This window comes from Hyperolius riggenbachi, chromosome 7, assembly GCF_040937935.1.
Source record: "Hyperolius riggenbachi isolate aHypRig1 chromosome 7, aHypRig1.pri, whole genome shotgun sequence".
NCBI lineage: Eukaryota > Metazoa > Chordata > Amphibia > Anura > Hyperoliidae > Hyperolius > Hyperolius riggenbachi.
In genome coordinates, this window is record NC_090652.1 from 276,942,802 (window position 1) to 276,957,031 (window position 14,230).

General features: G+C 47.7%; 1 protein-coding gene across 1 annotated transcript in view; it reads right to left on the minus strand.

The window, feature by feature from the left end:
- TNFAIP6 (TNF alpha induced protein 6) overlaps positions 1-14,230 on the minus strand; it is a 65,670-nt gene that overhangs the window by 16,557 nt on the left and 34,883 nt on the right. Inside the window, exon 2 of the mRNA XM_068247073.1 lies at positions 9,300-9,437. Within this exon, the coding sequence (XP_068103174.1) occupies positions 9,300-9,437 (138 nt within the window). The remainder of the gene's footprint in view (positions 1-9,299; positions 9,438-14,230) is intronic.

The window sequence follows — 14,230 nt, forward strand, 5'->3', positions numbered from 1 at the left end:
GTCTGCACATGCCAGTTATATAACAATATAATCTTTGGGACTTTACAAAATGAGAATCCTTAAATCAATGTCATAGCTGAAATGAAGGATCTTTCATTTAGTATTTACATTGCAGGATAAAAGTACCTTTCCTAAGTATACCAGTGACAGATATTGGATGGGTATGAGTCTTGTTAAAAAGCGGCAGAATATACTGTAAATAAACTTTTTTTTATTAAACCAGAAAAGGAGAAACACTACTGTTCCTTAAAGTGTCTGGGGAACATCCCCCAGTGTCGTTAAGAAATACCTCCAGTTTATCTCTATTCTCCCTATTGGATGGTTGGCTTTATGACCAACAGGGAAGTACGCTCAGTTCAGTGTTCTATAATTTCCAGTTATATCTGCTGTCCCCGATGTACTCCAACAGCTCATTTTTGGCCTGGTATGCATCAAGCAATGCCTAATTGCTACTGGTATGAACTGGTGCAGTCAACTGGTCCAACTCTTTCCCCCACCCACACCTAAGAGTGGTGCAAGCTGATTGGCAGATAGTACAAGTAAAGACTATCTAAATGGCCATCTAAAATGGTCAAGAACAATTATTTCATATCACCATTATTGCAAAGGAAAACAGAAACTCCTATTGTATCTTAATATTGCTGTAATTAAAGACCGACTCATTTATGTGTACAAAACAAAAAAACATTTTACAGAACAGTTTTGATCCATTATGCTGTTTTTTTTCTTTGTAACTCATTTGTTAATAATTTATTCATACTGTCCCAAAAAGTATGTTGATACCATATAAAGCCTGACCACAAACAGCAGTTAATTAATTAATAATTACATTTTGGCAAGTATAGAACAATTATAAAATAGACCTCTTTGGGCTCGATTCAATTCACTTTTTATTCTAAGTTCTCTCCTAGGAGATTCTTTGTTTTTCAAAATTATTCCGAATATTTACTTGCTTGCTGGTGGCTGAAAATGAATTTTTATAAGATGGGAAAATATCGCTTAAGAGAACACTTGAGAGAAAAAGTGAATTGGATTGGGAGTTTAGCGCTTCAATAACAACACGCAAATCCCAACCATGACCATATGCACATAAAAACTGGATAGTCCCCAGGAATGTAGCTACAAATCATTGCCCCCTCCAGCAAATATTTAATGGGGCTCCCCTATCTAGCCCCCCTGCCGTAGTAAACCACCCCACAACATATCATAAACCTGTCCTCCCCATAACAACAATAGTGTCTAACAAACTCACCTCCACTGCTACACACACGCACACAGGTGTAGCTGCACAGCTCCCCTGCCCCCACCACCATGGCAAGTGAGGGCTGTATAACCCCCAACCCAACGCCAACAAATGTGGCTAGTGTAACCCCCCACCCAACCCCCATAGCAAGTGTGGCTAGTATAAACACTCTGCCCCACATAAAAAGTTTAGCCAGTATAGCACTTTGTTCCCCTTGGATGGGGATAGGGGTGCTTTGCTAGACATATAACTGTATCTAGCAAAGCACCCCTATCCCCATCCAAGTGTGGCTGGTATGACTCCCTCCCCACCCCAGGGGCCTATTTCCCAAATTGCAGAGTAGCTGAGATACACATGTGACATATATGAATTTGTATGTATGGATTAGATTGCTGCTCACATCCCATCTGATCTATAAAGTTACATTTGAGCCCCTGGAGATACCTTCGAGCTGGAGTTAACTTCAGGCCAGCATAACATGTTTGTTACATTGCATTCCCACCTTTATCTTGTTCTAACCGGTTTTATCTGGTTTTTGAAGGCCGAAATCATTGCCTGTGAACGAGGTGTCCACGCTTGGCTGTGTTGTATTGCACAAAAGCGGATATCATAAATTTGTACTGTGATCACGCGCCTACGACAGCGACCGTATATGCGCTTGCGTGTGTTATGGTTTAGGGAGTATAATTGGGTTGGGAAAACGCCTGGACTCCGGGACTTTTTGCTGAGAACAACAGACGTGATGGATTGTGTCGCCAGGTGTTTTCCCCTACGGAGGATTGATGGAGTCCCCTCTTCCTTGGGTGATATTGCTACAACAATTGGTAAAGAAATGTTGATTCATGCTTACTAATAATAACTAACACTTAAAGGAGAACTGTAGAGAGAGGTGTATGGAGGCTGCCATATTTATTTCCATTTAAGCTATACCAGTTACCTGGCTATCCTGCTGACCCTCTGCCTCTAATACTTTCAGCCATAGACCCTGAACAAGCATGTAGCAGATCAGCTTTTTCTGACACTTTTGACAGATATGACAAGATTATCTGAACGCTTGTTTCTGGTGTGATTCAGCTACTACTTTAGCCAAATAGATCAGCAGGGCTGCCAGGCAACTGGTATTGTATAAAAGGAAATAAATATGTCTGCCTCCATATACCTCTCACTACAGTTCTCCTTTAAACTATGATTCTGCAAGCCTAGATAATTATTATAACAGGATTGTAGCTCAATAAATATTACTATTGAACCTTTCCTCATGTCTTGCTGCAATTCATTTTACCCACTACGGTGGTGAGCGAAGTTAGAGGGTTTAAAAACCCTTCCCGTGAGGCAAAACGGTAGCGCAGCAGAGCAGTCTTTTACCTTTGCTGCTAAGTAATGTGCTGCAACGTACCTCCTCTCCATGCAGCTCCTGGTGCATGTTGCGACATGCATTGGGAAGTGGCAGTATGCTTTTTCACATCATGTAGCTATGAACAGGGCCGGCCCGCTCATGAGGCGGGGTGAAACTTTTGCCTCAGGCGGCAAATTTCCAGGGGCGGTACCCGCCCGTCCGTGGGTGCGGGGAGCTGGCCCGCCGAGCTGGAGAGGTAGCTGGCAGGACGGGGGTATTGGGCCAGCGGCGGGGAGGGGGGTCGGACCCCCCCCTCCCTCGCCTGGGTCCCCCGTCCTCCGCTCCCCTCCAGCCTAAATAGAAGCAGCCGTATATGTAAGAGGCACGGGCGGGGAGACACTCACCTCCTCCTCGCTCCAGCGTGCGCTCCACTGACATCACTTCCTGCAGGACGCTGCAGGAAGTGACGTCAGTGGAGCGCACGCTGGGAAGAAGTGAGTGTCCTCCCCGCCCGTGCCTCTTACACATACGGCTGCTTCTATTTAAGGCTGGAGGGGAGCGGAGGATGGGGGACCCAGGCGAGGGAGGGGGGGGTCAGACCCCCCTCCCCGCCGCTGGCCCAATACCCCCGTCCTGCCAGCTACCCCTCCAGCTCGGCGGCCCCCCAGAGCGGGGGGGGGGGGGGGAGGGGCGGCGGTGACAATTTTTTAAAAATTTGCCTCAGGCGGCAAAAAGTCTAGGGTCGGCCCTGGCTATGAAGAGGTGCTGGAAGCAAGTAAAACTCCTTGGGGCTATTGTAAATCTGGTAAGGTCTCCCTGGCCCTTGGGGATGGTCGAGGGCAGGGGCATATTTACAGAGGAGCAGCCGCTCTGCCCTCAAGGGGGTCCCAACTGCTACTTCATTCCCTCTGATAAAGGCATCCATCATTTGTGGCTATGTCACTGGTCAAGGGGACTATTGGTACGAAGCAGGTGGTTTTAGCGCTCAGCGCCGAGCGTCGAAACTAGGCACTGCTAAAGCAGTAATGTAACAGTGCGCAGGGTGCGTAAGGGTAATTCGGGGCTCTGGTGATCGCCGGACCCCAAATTACTTCCCACTCCGAGTTGCTACGTCTCAGAGGGGGAATAGTATTTAACTCCAGCGGGATTGAGCAGCAGCAGGGTGAGCCATCACCCTGCGCCCATCTCACCAGCGGTGTACTATTATAAACGCCCATTGGTATACCCCTTACAGCCTCTGTGGGGACAGGATTTATGAATCTATTTGCATGAATGAACCACTTAACCTCCTTGCCGTTATAAAAAATCCGGCAAGGAGGCAGCACTGCACTTTTTTTAATTTATTTTTTTTTTAAATCATGTAGCGAGCCCAGGGCTCGCTACACGATAGCCGCTGAGCGGCGGCATCCCCCCACCCACTCCGATCGCCTTCGGCGATCAGAGTATGCAGGAAATCCCGTTGAGAACGGAATTTCCTGCAGGGCTTCCCCGGTCGCCATGGCGACCGGGCGGGATGACGTCACCGACGTCATGGACGTCGTGACGTCAGAGGGAATCCCGATCCGCCCCTTAGCGCTGCCTGGCACTGATTGGCCAGGCTGCGCAGGGGTCTGGGGCGGGGGGGTGGCTCGGCGCGGCGGGTAGCAGCGAATCGGCGGCGATCGCGTACTACACGCAGCTAGCAAAGTGCTAGCTGCGTGTAGGGAAAAAAAATTATGCAAATCGGCCCAGCGGGGCCTGAGAAATCCTCCTGCGCAGGTTACCCCGAACTGTGTTCGGGATAACCGGCAAGGAGGTTAAAGGGAAGATCCGCGCTGGAAATAAAAAACTAACTGCACTTACCTGGGGCTTCCTCCAGCTCCTGGAAGTCGATCTGTGCCCTCGTAGCAACTCCTCTCCCTCCCGGCGTCCAGCGGTGAAGAAGCTGACCTCACCAGGTCGGCTTCATGTGCGCTCCACGGCGCGGGTCACGTGGTGTACGTGACATCATCGGGTCTCTACTGCGCAGGCGCAGTAGTTCTGCGCCTGCACAGTAGAGACCCGATGATGTCACGTACACCACGTGACCCGCGCCGTGGAGCACACATGGAGCCGACCTGGCGAGGTTGGCTTCTTCACCGCTGGATCGGCTGCCAGGAGCTGGAGGAAGCCCCAGGTAAGTGCAGTTTGTTTTTCATTTCCAGCGCGGACCTTACCTTTAAGTACCAGCGGCCTCTGCCCCCTTAGGGACAACGACGGAATAACAACAAATACCGATGAATCACCGCACATACCTGCCGCAATCGTCATCACCGCCATAAGTCGGGAACCTGGGCCACCCACTCTGCATTCTCTATGATGGCAGAGTTCCTGTGAGGCAGTCAGGAGCCGCTTTCATTGGCTCCTGACCCTGCCTATCTGTGTAAGCCAATGGGAGATGCTTACATTGACAGACAGGGTCAGGAGCAAATTAAATCGGCTCACAGGGCTCTGTAGTTATAGAGACAGCAGAGCGACTGAGCTGCGGCGGGGAGACAGTGGTGAGATCGTCGGGAGCGACGAATGCGCCGAGAATGCGTAACGTCGGTGTATTGAAATCTACGTCCTGGCAGCCAGATAGCTATTAATACAGGGCATAGATTTCAATTAGCATGGACCTTAAGTAGTTAATGCTGGTTTGTGTTATGAAGATGCCCAGTCTACATCTATTATAAGATTTACAGTTTGTGAAAAGAAAACGGAGAAAAAAAAATAAGGTTTGACTAGAAAGCTTTGTTGGCTCTTCTGGTATTTCTGAGGAAATGATCTCATATTAGAGAGAAGTACATGGAGAATTGTAAGTACCGTCGTACTCCTGTACTTACACAATGCTATTATTTTATCCTTGCCAAGAGTCAATGAGACACAGATGTTTAGGAAAGAACCTTCCCCCCGAGCTTATCAGACAAAATGTTTAAAATCTTTTCATTGACACAAATCTAAAATCTTTTCTTTTTAATCTCACTGCTGCAACATTATCATTAAGGCAATAATCCAGAATAATGTTTATGGATTAACAGTCTTTGGCCTCAATTCACTAAGCTTAACTCCTGTCTTTAATAACTCTTCTGAGCTGTTTTACAGTTATCACAATTATATCACCATGGTGATAACTGTAAAACAGCTCAGAAGAGTTATTAAAGACAGGAGTTAAGCTTTGTGAAGTGAGGCCTCTGTTTAAAGAGAATTCGAGCCGAAGCTCGTTTCAAAATCTGATACTCACTATAAAGAGAGATAAGCCTCAGGATCCTAATGACGCTTCCCTCGGTTGTCACTAACCGCCCATCGCTGAGCGCGGCACCCCTTCACATCGCGCAACGGCCGACTACTAAGCATGCACGGGCGGGCTTGCGTGGCCATTGCGCTATGTAAAGGGGGCAAGACTGCCTGTGCATGCGTAGTAGTCGGCCATTGCACACACTTGATCCAGAAAGTGGAGCTGCGTGGCCCCGATGTGATTACCCACAATGCATTGTCGCTAATCTTCCGGGGGGAGCAATGGGAGGGAGTAGTAAGGGAAGCCTCAATAGGATCCTGAGGCTTCCCTCCCTTAAGGTAAGTATCTGAGTTTGTACTCGAGCTTTGGCTCGGGTAAACTATAAATACTAATTAAAGGGAAAATAAAGTAGCCTAGATGGACATTTTTTTTCTGTTCTTCAAGACATTTCATCGCTCTTGCATAGGGACTTTCGTACCTGAGTGAACAGTAGAAAAGCAGTATCCGGGCACCAGTGGTGTTGCAGAAATTCCACAGTTTATTTCATCCCCATCAAGACAAAAGCCCCCCCCTTCTACTTACCCGGGGGCGGGCTTCCTCCACCCCCTTGCAGCTGACATGTCCCACGCCGCAGCTCTGCGCTCAGCCGTTGGCTCAGGGTTCCCTGCCGGTGACAGAGGGCGACCTTTTGTCTCTACTGCACCTGCGTGAGCACCGCTATCAATTTAGCCCACGTTGGCTATCATTCATAAAGCATTACCGCATGCAGTAATGCTGAAAACAGCTGACTTTACCGAGCACTTAGCAAAATGTAAATTCATAAAAGCTGTTACCGCATGAAAAGCTCAAATTACTGAGCAGTGAGGTAAATTACTGCCTTGTGTGGTGATTATCTCAACACTTGTCACTAAATGTCACTTCATAAAGATTACAGCAGGCGGTATTGGGACTGAGAATACTGCTTGCATAGAGGAGGCGATAAACATGCGGATAAGAGCAAAGTAGGCTGTGCAGGGAGCCGAAGTCTCTGCGAGTCTGTGCAGGAAGCCGAAGTCTGTGTGAGGCCCCGTTCACACTTGCGGTTGTCTGCCAAACGGACCGGATGACCTGACCGGATCCGGACCGGATCCGGATCGGAACCGTACGGTTCTGATCCGGATCTGATCCGGATCCGGTCAGGTTGCATCAGGTGTTCATCAGGATGCGATCCGGATCCGTTTGGCAAAAGTTACGTAAAAAACAAAAAAAATGTTGGGGTCTGGGAGGTCAGCAGAAGGGGGACCTGTGGAATCAGGCCCTCCGCTGTTTAGCACTTACCTCCACCTCCAACATGCTGCCAACATCTCCAGCTCGTGCTGCTCCACTCCAAAATACTTGCCCATGTGTCCCCGATCCAATATCGCCGCAACAATCCTCATAGGAAGTGGGGTAGAACATCTGGATTTTTAGCCAGTGTGTTGTGCGCTATCCGGCTCTCATTGATTTGTATTGGCCGGATGGTGCAGTCCGGCTCCGCCCCGGCTCCGGTCCGGACGAAACGGACGCATGTGAACGGTGGCATAGACTTACATTGCTATGCCGTGCGTCCGTTTCGTCCGTTCCGCATGCGGTGCGGCTCCGGCACGGCGATTCCGGATAGCCACCGCTAATGTGAACCGGGCCTGAGTCATCTGTGCAGGGAGCCGAAGTCTGTGTGAGTCAGTCTGTGCGAGTCATCTGTGCAGGGAGCCGAAGTCTGTGTCAGTCATCTGTGCAGGGAGCCGAAGTCTGTGTGAGTCAGTCTGTATGAGTCATCTGTGCAGGGACCCGAAGTCTGTGTGAGTCATCTGTGCAGGGAGCCGAAGTCTGTGTGGGTCATCTGTGCAGGGAGCCGAAGTCTCTGCAAGTCTGTGCAGGGAACCATAATTACAGCTTGTAACAAAAGAGAGATATCGCCACACTTCTGCTGTACCGCTCAATGGGCTGCGGCCAGTAATTTACCGAACTTCAAAGGCAGCTGTGAAAATCTTTATGAATTAGCACACAAAGGTCTAAAATACCGAATGCGGTATTTTCCCGCCCAGATTTTTTTACCGAACACACTTTTATGAATGATAGCCATTGTCTGCGGTGTACTGCTCCTGCGCAGTACACCATGAACAACGTGGACTTGAATGACAGCAGCACTCGTGCAGGCGCACTAGAGGAGGTTGGCCTCTGCACTGCTGGGGACCCCGGGCCGGCGGCTGCAAGCCGAACTGTCAGCTTGGTATACGTCAGCTGTAAGGGGCTTAAGGAAGCCCAAGGTAAGTAGAACGGGAAGTTTTTTGTTGACTGATGACTCCTTAAGTCTTACTTTAAGTGCTTGGCTGATGTTGTATTCTGTCTCCAAACTGTCAAATACGTAGGAGTAATGTAGCACCCTTCTTTGCTTTCAGATTGTGTGCCTCAGCCTATCTGCCAGCACTGCAGATGTATCCAATAAAGATGAAAAATGACCGGCACCATTGATGGTGCCAGCCATTTTTCATCTTTATTGTCTCCAAACTGTCAAGATAGATTATTCTTTACATCTGTACTGGTAGTTATCTTCTCAGCACAAGGTGTAGAGCTGCTATTTACATTTATAACCTAGAGTATGCAGCCTTCAGACCAAGGAACTTATTTTTGGTCAGCACATGACTCCACTTTGTAGTTATCTGTTTTTTGCATACGTCTTGTATTGCTTCTTGTGGAAGATAGATGAACTGATGTAAAATAAATAAACTTAAAAAAAAAAATGTCCTAGTGCTGATCGCATTTGTGCAACGACCTTTGTGGTGTTGGGACTTCTGACAGAAGAACATATGGGCACCAATGAAGAGCTGCAAAGGTATCTTGAATTTTTAAACACAAAAACGAAGTTTGGAATCAGGACAATTAAAAAAATGTTATATGTGTTACACATTAACAAAACAACATGTATTTATAAGAAATATCTAAACTGGAACTAAAGAGAACCCGAGCCAAAGTTCAGGTTCAGAAACACACACTTACCTAAGGAGAGGGATGCTTCTGGAACCTAATGAGGATACTCACGAGATTCTCGGGTCCTCCGCTGCTGCCTGGGACCCTCCAGCTGATTGGGCCACACTCTTCTTCTCGCACGAGCATGGCCATGCTGCAGTACAGTTGGGCCTGCGCTGTAGCACAGACCCTTTCATGCGTGAGAAGCTTTGGCTTACTGTGTAGGCGTGGCTGTATTCACACAGCCGCAGTACGGCCGCACTCGTGCTTGAAGAGGAGTGCAGCCCCAACCAGATTACAGACAAGCCCTTGTCGGTAATCTTTGGAGGGTCCGTGAATAGAAATGTGGGACCAGAAGATGATGTAGGAAGCCTTTATAGGATCCAGAGGCTTCCCTTTTTTAGATAAGTATGTGATTTTGCCCCTAAGCTTTGGCTCAGGTACACTTTCAATAATGATGATAAGAATGTGAATGCTTCGCTTTATACATTGGCTTGTACCTATTTTCCTGGCCTCTTCCAGCTGTTCAAACGTAGCAAGTTTTCCGCCTTCATAGTTACACACAGCTCTGGCCTCCTGGTAGGTGAGCTGGTATTTTCCGTTCCTTGATTCTCGGTGATAAACCCCAGCTGCTTGCTCTGGAGGAAACAGAACAAGTAATCGTTATGACATTTCTTAACGTAATCTCATCTAAGCTATTAAGCCACCCCCAGCATTGCAGGTCCTAACTGGGGCGGCAGTCTTGCTGTGCCAGAAACAAAGGTTCCGTTTCCATGAGTGCTGGACAGAAGCCCAGAAGCAGAACAAAGCTTTCGTACAAAACCACTCATTTTTGAGGATAACTTCCAGATTCTCGGTTTCAGGCGATAATGTCCCCCGCAAAGCTTTTTCAAAGTAAACATATTTGTTAGCAGTTTGCGCACATTCTAATCCATGCGGAACACTTTGGAACATAACTTGATAAGGTGTCCAGGAAACCCTCCACTGTGGGTATAGCAATGTGATTTATGTGAAGCACACACGTGTTGCTGTGTGTCATGTCAGTCGGCCTTCTTATGTGGTTAGTCTTTTATTAGAGGGTTTTATGGTACCTGCTGGCTGCTCAGCTGTGAGCTTGGCCTTAAGCACTTCTGCCAAGATGGTTTCACATTAACAGGCTTGAAATGATTTAGCTAAAGTCGTTTCAGTCATAACCCCCTTCCCGTCCCTTCATCTTACTTGTCCTCTGTCTCTTTGTCCCTATTACTTTGCTAATGGAGGAAAACATATAAATAAAGAGGATACATTATTTTGGTTACTTCTGAGAACTTTTTCTGCAGTTCTTAACCTTTTGGGGACCACGGACATTGAATCAACGTCCAGCAGATGGTGCTACCGTTCTGACTGGACGTTGATTCAACGTCTGCGCTAAAGAGCCGTCCCGACGCGATCGTGCACACCCGAGAGGGGAGATTAAGCTGTCATATGACAGCTGACATCTCCCCTCAGTGATCAGAAGCCATCGCGTATGGCTGCTGATCATGTGATCACTACGATCGCCGTCGGATCGTAGTGATCACTTTGACAGCGGCGGCGGCAGGGGGGAAAAGAAGAGTATCCACTCACCTCCCTGCTGTTCCAGCAACGATCGGCGCCCCCCCCCCTCTGCTCTGGCCGGCATCTCTGCTCCGTCTGAGGTCAGCGCCGGGTCCCGGCTTGATGACGTCATCGAGCCGCGACCCGACCTGAGCGTCATTTGGAGCAGATATGCCGGCTGGAGAAGAAGGGGGCTACTGCGGCTCATCGCTGGAGCCTGGAAGGTAAGTGATGGCTGCTGGCGTAAGGGGGGACACTTGCCACCATGAGGGGGACACTGCCCAGCGAGCCACAGACGGGATTCGGCCGCCCTACCCCCCCCAAACGCACGCACCCCCCTTCCCCGCAAAATGCCTGGTCCTTAAGGTGGTTAGGCGGCCGGTCCTGAAGTGGTTAAGAAGGATGGACCAAACCAAATCTGTGGACTGAAAAGACACAAGGGAAACAAGTAACCAGGAGCCAATGGTGTAGTATGTTAAAACACCAAATGAATATGCAGGTCAAAGAGTGTTACGCACCTATTATTATTATTATTTAGTATTTATATAGCGCCAACATTTTCTGCAGCGCTGTACAGAGTATATATTGTATTGTCACTAACTGTCCCTCAGAGGGGTTCACAATCTAATCCCTACCATAGTCATATGTCTGCAGGGCCGGATTTGCACTTTTTACCGCCCAAGGCCACTATCACGAGCCGCCTGCTAACAAACAGCTAGCGTCCTACCACACTTACACACTTTTATTGATCCCAGTAATCAATGTATTTAAAGATGCTTATTAACGATGCAATTTTACTAATTGATCAACCTTCCGATTGATTGGACTGAACAGTGTTGATGGCGCCAATTGACTACAAATGACCAACTATCAATTGTTTCATCTGTCTGTTTTGTGGATCGATTATATCTGAAATGATCTGAATGATTAATAATTGTTATTCCATTTATGGGCCAAATCAATACTTTCCACTCTGATAGGTTGAAGATGGTGGAGGGCGGAGTTGGACTCGTGATGAGTGACAGCTCAGGTCACAGACAATAAGCTGCCCATGTTTGCTGCTCCTTCCCTCCCTGAGTTCCAGACACTTGCCTACCTGCTGCAGTTCACATGTTGGCAGGTTGACTGCATGAGTGTGCCAGACTGCAGCCCGCCCTTGGCTTCCTGGTGCCCTAGGCCATGGCCTATGTGGCCTTGCCTGAAATCCGGCCATGTATGTCTGTGTATGTATTGTATGGGGCCAATTTTAGGGGAAGCCAATTAACTTATCTGTATGATTTTGGGATGTGGGAGGAAGCTGGAGTGCCCAGAGGAAACCCACACAGATATCCTTTTAGATGTTGGCCTGGCTGGGATTTGAACCGAGGACCTAGCGCTACAAGGCGAGAGTGCTAACCACTAGGCCTCGGTGCTGCCCATTTTCAGGTTACATAAGAACTGCAAATACTAATAGGGCTTAAGGAGGAGTTACCACCCAGTTTGGGTATGTGAGGGTCCTAAAGGTGGCCATACACTGGTCGATTTGCCATCAGATCGACCAACAGATAGATCCCTCTCTGGTCAAATCTAATCAGAAAGGGATTGTATGGCTGTCTTTACTGCAAACAGATTGTGAATCGATTACACTATGAAACCGATTCATAATCTGTGGAGCTACCGCCCCCCCCCGCATACATTATGTGATCCGGCTGGCGCGAGTCCCCTGGTCTCCGCTGTCTCTTCTCTGCTCTGGGCTCCAGGGCTACAGCTTTACTTTACTTTCTGCCGGGGGAAGTTTAAACAGTAGAGGGCGCTCTACTGTTAAAACTTCCTTCCTTACGTCCAGGAAGTAAGTGAAGCCAGCCGGAGCCCAGCGCGGAGAAGAGACAGTGGAGAGAGCGGGGACTAAAAGCCCCCTTACTAAGATGTTAAGAAAAACAAACGTTTGCTTTCCAATGTTTTTCTTAACATCTTAGTAAGGGGGCTTTTAGGACCATTGTAGTCCCTTACACACTCCAATGAGTTCTGGGTCACCATGAGCTTGCTGGTTAGTCTGTACCTCTCGGTTTACAAGTCCTACTCCATAGAGCCAAATTAATCCATGCCATGCACTGATGAGGATCAAACAATCCGAAACAGTCTGTATGCATGTTGGATTATTATGGCTCTGTACAAATTAACAAGCTGACACATCATTGCATTTCAGCGGTTCTGGAGGTGTGTTTAGCTTCCAAGGGTACAATGGCTAATTTGCATATATTCAGCAGTGTTGCACTGGGAGACATCTCAAGCTCACTCCAACCTGAATTATTGCAAATTCTTTCTGTTTTAGGAAAGCAAACTTTTGTTTTTCTTAACATCTTAGTAAGGGGGCTTTTAGGACCCTTGTAGTCCCTTACACACCCCAATGAGTTCTGGGTCACCATGAGCTTGCTGGTTAGTCTGTGCCTGATAAAACAGGAAATACTAAAACTACAACCTCCCAATGAACGAGACTTTCATTATATGGAATTATTTCCCTTGAACAATTTTGTTTTCTATGCATTTTAATGGGAAAAAAAGGAATAAAATATAGAAAAAAAACATTATTTCTCAGCTTTACCAATTCCAGTTTAAAAATAAAAATTGCTACTGTAGATAAGATACTGTAGATGTCCTCGTGGCTTAGATGAAGTCACAGAGGACATAGATATACTGTAGTGGTGGATAAAGTTTAATGGCAGCAAATCCACCCCCTGAAAGATCTACCAATTCTTCTAGTTCCCGCTTTCATCACATCACATCTAAACTACTGCAATACCCTCTACACAGACACAGACAAATAACCATCTGCACCACCAGCAGTTAGTATAGAGTGCCCCTGCCAAGCTGTTAACAAAACAACCCTGCCATTGCCACTTAACACTGATTCTTTGCTTGTGCCACTGGTTACCCATAAAAGAGAGATTCCCCTTCAAAACTGGCCAATAAATCATTGCCTTACACAGTTGAGGTCCTGGCTATCTATAGGAGATGCTGCAACCTCACAATACCCATCATATCAACCTCAGATCAACAGGATATAAAAATGTGGTCTCCTCCCCAGAGTCCACCTCAAAATCTTTGGAATCAAAGACTTCTGTCATGCTGCTCCTACTCTTTTGAGCTCCTTACCACCAGTGGCGTAGCTAAGGGACTGTGGGCCCCGATGCAAGTTTTATAATGGGGCCCCCCAAGCACTCTATACATAACAATTGATACAGCGCACCAAAACCTGCCAATGGCAACTACAGTGTTAGAGGTACAAGAAGGCAGGGCCGGGCCGAGGCATAGGCTGGAGAGGCTCCAGCCTCAGGGCGCAGTGTAGGAGGGGGCGCACGATTCATTCAGCTGTCATTCCTAATTGTGTATGAAGCAGAAAGAAATAAGAAAAGGGGATACATAGCAGTGACTGCAAGCCAGATAACTAGATATTAAGGTGTTGGGGAGGTTGTGGGCCCTGTGGCCCTCTTAGTCCAATAGCAATCAGTGTGTGACAACTGGGGTGGGAGGGATGGAGGGGCGCACTTTGGTGTCTCAGCCTTGGGTGCTGGAGGACCTTGTCCCTGCTCTGCAAGAAGGGGATGGGGAACAGTTTGTTAATGATTACCACTATTCAAATTATCTATAGACGTGAATATTATGATCACAGGACCAATAGAGAGCTAATACTGTAGTTGAGGGAGGGCCCCTCTGGCCCAAGGGCCCCGATACGGTCGCTACCTCTGCACCCCCTATTGCTACGCCCCTGCTTACCACACTCAATCAGGAAAGCACCATCCCTGGAGGTGTTTAAATACAGATGAAAATAATCTGTTTATTTTAGCTTTTACAAAATGTTTCCTAAAGGGACACAAAC